The sequence below is a fragment of the Notothenia coriiceps genome, unplaced genomic scaffold (genome assembly GCF_000735185.1).
Source record: "Notothenia coriiceps isolate Sejong01 unplaced genomic scaffold, NC01 NC01_scaffold00000420, whole genome shotgun sequence".
NCBI lineage: Eukaryota > Metazoa > Chordata > Actinopteri > Perciformes > Nototheniidae > Notothenia > Notothenia coriiceps.
The window spans coordinates 1-5,384 of NW_011333121.1; the positions used below are offsets into that span (position 1 = coordinate 1).

Below are 5,384 nucleotides of genomic sequence, written 5' to 3' on the forward strand. Positions count from 1 at the left end.
GGGGGCGGGAGATTCATGTGATTGGTTGTTGGTCGAGTTGCTCGCAAAAAATCCCCAAGCTTTCAGACACGCCCAGCTCCAAGAGTTTCAAGATTTTTTTAAAGCTGCTGTGTGAACGGGCCGTTACAGTAGTTTAGAACAAATAGAGTTTAAGGTTCCTTGGATTATCAAAGACCCCCATCACCCCAGCAACAAACTTGTCTCTCTGCTGCCTTCTGGCAGGCGGTACCGCAGCAAAGACCATCAGACTCAGGTTTCATCCCACGGGCCATAAGACTTGCACTATTTTACATTTTTATTAAAATGTATGTCTTGTAATTGCATTGTTGAAGTGACCTTAGTTTTTAATTCATGCATAACTACACCGTAGTTGTGCCATGACGATAAATCTATGAATCTTGAATTAAACCTTTATCTCTATGGTAATTGGAAATAATGATTATAGTAGACCATGCTAGTGCTTCTCACTCTGGCTCTGGCTACTCATGCGTCTCAGCGTTGGGTCTTGTCTGCGTGAGTGAGGTAGAGAGACTGACAGCTTTACTGCTTTGGCCCTTCAGTCAGTCAGTCAGTCAGTCAGTCGGTCAGTCAGTCAGTCAGTCAGTCTTTGTGTGAGTGTGAGCCTGTGTGCTTGCATAATGACATAAGAGAATATATAAAAGAGATATTAAAAAGAAGACATGCCCAGACTGATATGAGGACAGAGAGCAGACAGAGGAGATGAAGAGAACAGAGGGATTGTGGGAATGATGAAGAGCACAGCAGGAGTCAGGAAGGAGGGGATTCTGAGTCAGGTTTCTTTTTTTGTTGCATTTGTACTCATATGTTTTTCATGTTGTCAGACATCTTTAGCATTCATATCAGACACACTTTTCCTCTAATGTGTGTTGCTTAAGCTTTTTCTGTGTGTGTTTGTGTGTGTGTAGTTACTGCGTCAGGCAGGTGGACTGGAGCGTCTGAAGCTGGAATGTCTCTCAGATCCTGTGGTTGTGGAGATCCAAGCCATCATCAAGAGTCACATTGAAAAAACCTGGCTGCCTCTGTTTCTGTCCACAGCAGAGTTCACAGAGCGACTGACAAACCAACCAAAGGTGAACATCCAGATTTTTAACATACAGAGCACAATTCTCTTAAAACCCAAGAACAAATGCCCAGACATTTTGGAAAATAACCTTTTTCTGCTGCCCGAGAACACTGTCGTCAGAAGAATACTCAGAAGAATACTGACAGACAGAGTATAGTATTGACTAAAGCGATCTGTTTGAATGAAAAAAGGTCACTATTGTTACATGTTTCTAAATGTTTTCACATTTTTGAGGAATTATTTTTAGGTTCGCTCACAATTTTCGTACAGTGACGAAAACTGCCAGAGATTGTTCTGATATCTCACAACATCGTGAACTACACACACACAACATTAAACATGTATACATGTGTACAGACTGTTAAACTAAAAGGTGATGATCAGGACTCAGTTAAAATATTTATTTGAACATTGTGGCAGATTTTTGATGCAGACATTATCATTTTATGAAGAACACCCTGACCTCTACTAAATGAAAAGACTTGCATTGATTGTATTTGTCATTGTGATAACTGCCATGGTTGTGGACAGAGAGATAGGGAGACATTAGCAGCTGTGCAATGTGAGAAACCACTAAACACTGTCCACCACTCTCAGGTTGCATCATCAGGTACACAGAAAACGCACACTCCACCCTGCTTCATATGTTATCATGTTTTCCATGTTTGGTCTCTCATTAGGTAATGAGAGGTAGACGTAGTTTAATGTTACACTCAGGAGGAGAGAGTGGACGGGTGTAAAGATGGTCAAGAGGATCATTAAGGAGACGATGACATCAGAGAGGTAAAGTTCTCTAAAGCGGAGATGCGGAATAAGATCAGACTGAGGGTGCAGGTGGAGAGGGCTTTCGTTACTGTCAGGGACACATAGCAGCAGAGAGACGTGGGTGAGGTGTTCATTGTCTCTGTTAATGCTAGTTGTTTTACTTTGAACCTGTGTGTTTCTGTGTGGTAGCCCCAAACAGTGGGCAGGCCCTCGCAGGCCGTCTACCGTGAGGCCAGGAGGAGGAAAGGAGCCTGGGAGGTAAGGAGAATCCAGTGGGGAGCTGGGTGTTCAGAAGGGAGTCGAATAAGGCACGTCCTGGCCTGAAAGCATGTGTGATTTACTTCATCTCGTGGCTTCAACACTGGCTTTGTCAAACAACATTTAAGCCTTGTGGTTAGTTTTCCTAAATTGGATCCAGGATAAATAAGATGAAAGCATTAGCAATACTGATAAATGATTTGCTATTCTCAAGTTTCATTGCTGCTTATCTGCCAATTGCACAATTTCCATATTTGCATTTAGCTGACGCTTTTATCCAAAGCGACTTACAATAAGTGCGTTCGACCAACAAGATACAAACTAGAAGAAAACAGAATCATTTAAGTACATCAGGATTCATAGAGCTAAAACATTTCAAGTGCCACTTGATAAGCCAGTCCTTTATTAGTATATAAGTGCTTTGTTAATAGTTCTAAAGTGGAGTCGAAAGAGATGAGTTTTCAGTCTGCGCCGGAAGATGTGCAAGCTATCTCCTGTCCTGATTTCAATGGGGGGCTCATTCCACCATTTTGGAGCCAGGATAGCAAACCCACGTGTTTTTGCTGATGGGAACTTGGGTCCCCCTCGCAGTGCGGGTGCAGCGAGCTGTTTGGCTGATGCAGAGCGGAGTGCACGTGCTGGGGTGTACGGTTTAACCATGTCCTGGATGTAGAACTTACCTTTCTTTAATAGTGTTGGGAGGGTTTACTCTGTAGCTATGTTCCTATCCTCTCATCTCAGCTCTACAGCAGAACACAGATATAAAACATGAGCATTTCAAGCTAGATGATTACAGGAAGTAGTTTACTTATGTTAATTTCCTCATAATTGGGAAAGAGCAGCTTTTTTGAAAAAGGAGAGTATCATTATCTCAGCTTTCTTTGAGCTCATAGGCCACATACAATCTTTCTGCTTTTGTTCTGGAGTACACTGTATCATCTACACCATGCACATTTGTAAGGGTTTGCTATAACGTTTACACATGAGTAGGTCATTATATCCATTTCATATTTCCCTGAGGAAATGAACTAGCAGTTTCCAGTCTCGTTACAAACCTCTCTTCTCTGCTGGATGTCTGCAGGCGGGGGGCTTGTGGATGAGTTCCTCCAAGGAGATCCTGCCCTTCCGGACAGATCCTCCTCCACCCCGACACCTGTATGCGGTTCCAGCACTTTGTATCTCTGAAGGGAGACTTCCTAGAAAACGATGTGCTCTTTTGGCTAGAGGTGCAGAGATACAAGGTAAAAGAAGTCTTTCTGGTTTGAGTGGTGTTCGCCCTGTTTGAGATCTTTGCGTCATTCCACCTGCTATCCTTTCCTGCGTGCCTCCATATTATCTATCAACTATAAGGAAATCAAAACAGAAACTTAGGGATCCCAAGTCTGTGCAGAAAGATGTTTTCATATTTATCTGCTCAAAGGGGAACGTTTGTCTGAGTGAATCTTACGTTAAGACTTGAGCAGGATTTGACCTCACAACTAGTGAGGTCAAATAAGAGAGTGAGAGAGTTGAAACCTCCAGGTAAACATGTTCATGAGTCCTGGATGAATTCAGTGATGGAAAAGGATTGTCGACAATATACACATTTTTTGGTGGAAAAAACACATCATACATGTTATTTTCAATTGCATTTTTGTATCTTAAGACATGCTTGGGCCAGAAATGTAAATCTGTCACAACCTGCTGCTCACTGAGTGTTAATATCAAGGCCCTGCCCTTCACTCTCATAAACTCAGCTCGTCTGTTTCATAAGGACTACATGAATGTGATTTGATCAGATTGTATTGATATTGCCCTAAACATAAGCAAAAGACAGTCATTAGATTTTTATACAAATGTTGCTAAATCCTGTGAGAAGAGCAGAGCAGACACACATTCAGACATTTCTAATGGAAAATGATAAAAACTGATCTTACTTGGGCAAATAAAATGTGTTTGTAGTCGTACATTGAGCTGCTGAAAAGGTCTTTAACCCTGTCTTACGACAAAGCAAAAAGGTCAACTTCATTCCAGGATTCCCAGCACACATGTCCTTCCTCATCAGTCCCTTCCCTCCCCGTATTCAGGACCTCTGTCACTCCCACAGTGACGAGGCCACCATCCAGCAAAAGATCTCCACCATCATAAACTGTTTCATCAACTCATCCATGCCCCCCGCCCTGCAGATAGACATCCCTCCTGAGCAGGCCCAGCACATTCTGGAGAAGCGCCAGCAGCTGGGTCCTTACATCTTCAGAGAGGCACAGGTAGTGTGGGTCCAAAATGTGTTATTTTAAGGCCAATTATTTTGCGCGCTACAATATAGACCCAAATCTGACTCCATACCAATGGCCTATATGTACTGTATATGAATGTGTACGTTTATGTGTGTATGATACATTTGTGTGCATATATGTATATGTTTATGGTAACACTTTATATTAAGGTACACAAATTCACCATCAACTAGTTGTTCATTAACATGCATATTAGCAGTATATTGGCTCTTTATTAGTCATTATAAAACACTTATTAATGCCTTATTCTACATGACCGTATTATATAAGTAATAGGCCATTAGTTGAGAGTTTTTCCTCAATAACCCTCTAATTCGTGCTTATTTAAATAAGGAAGTTGTTGTACATGAGTTTTGGTCTTAATATGCTCTGCTCAATATGGGCGTAATAAGGCAGTAGTACCACAAGAATAGTAATTCTCCCATAATAGCGCTTAAAAAATATGATCTATTCTTATGTAACAAGACATGAAACTATAAGTGTTAATTGTGTCTAAATAACTCAAAATTAGGTATTTCTATCTAAGAACATGTTCCCTATTCTAAAGTGAAGTCTTGTTCATAACCAATACGCTAGTAGTTTGACTCTAATTAGGTATTTATATCTAAGAACATGTTCCCTATTTTAAAGTGAAGTCTTGTTCATAACCAATAAGCTAGTAGTTTGACTCTAATTGACCTGAACAGGTTCCCTATTCTAAAGTTGACTCCTCTTCACACTTTGTAAATACATTATAGCACACAACTACTGAAATTAACCTCGACAGTACAAGTAAGTAGGCACACGTTGAAATATCAGTTTTATTAATGAACCACTAAAGAGAGATTCAGACACAGTACCAAAACATGTCAAGTTTCTCCAAGGCTGAGAACCTATGCAGCCTGTACTTTTTAATAAAAACTTATTTTTAACAGAGTTTTTATATATTTGTGATCATACTGTGTGACCTGCTTGTTGTACTTACACAATAGGTGAAAGGTGGTTATTGTGTTTTTGACAAG

At 40.8% G+C, this 5,384-nt stretch overlaps 1 protein-coding gene across 1 annotated transcript; it reads left to right on the forward strand.

The window, feature by feature from the left end:
* Positions 1–926: 926 nt before the first annotated feature.
* Positions 927–4,467, forward strand: LOC104953005 (regulator of G-protein signaling 22-like; the record flags this gene model as incomplete). The annotated part of the gene is made up of 4 exons (XM_010779928.1): positions 927–1,091; positions 2,039–2,107; positions 3,189–3,348; positions 4,174–4,467. Coding segments are annotated over 4 exons (417 nt in total), but the record flags the coding sequence as incomplete, so codon positions are not given.
* Positions 4,468–5,384: the final 917 nt, after the last annotated feature.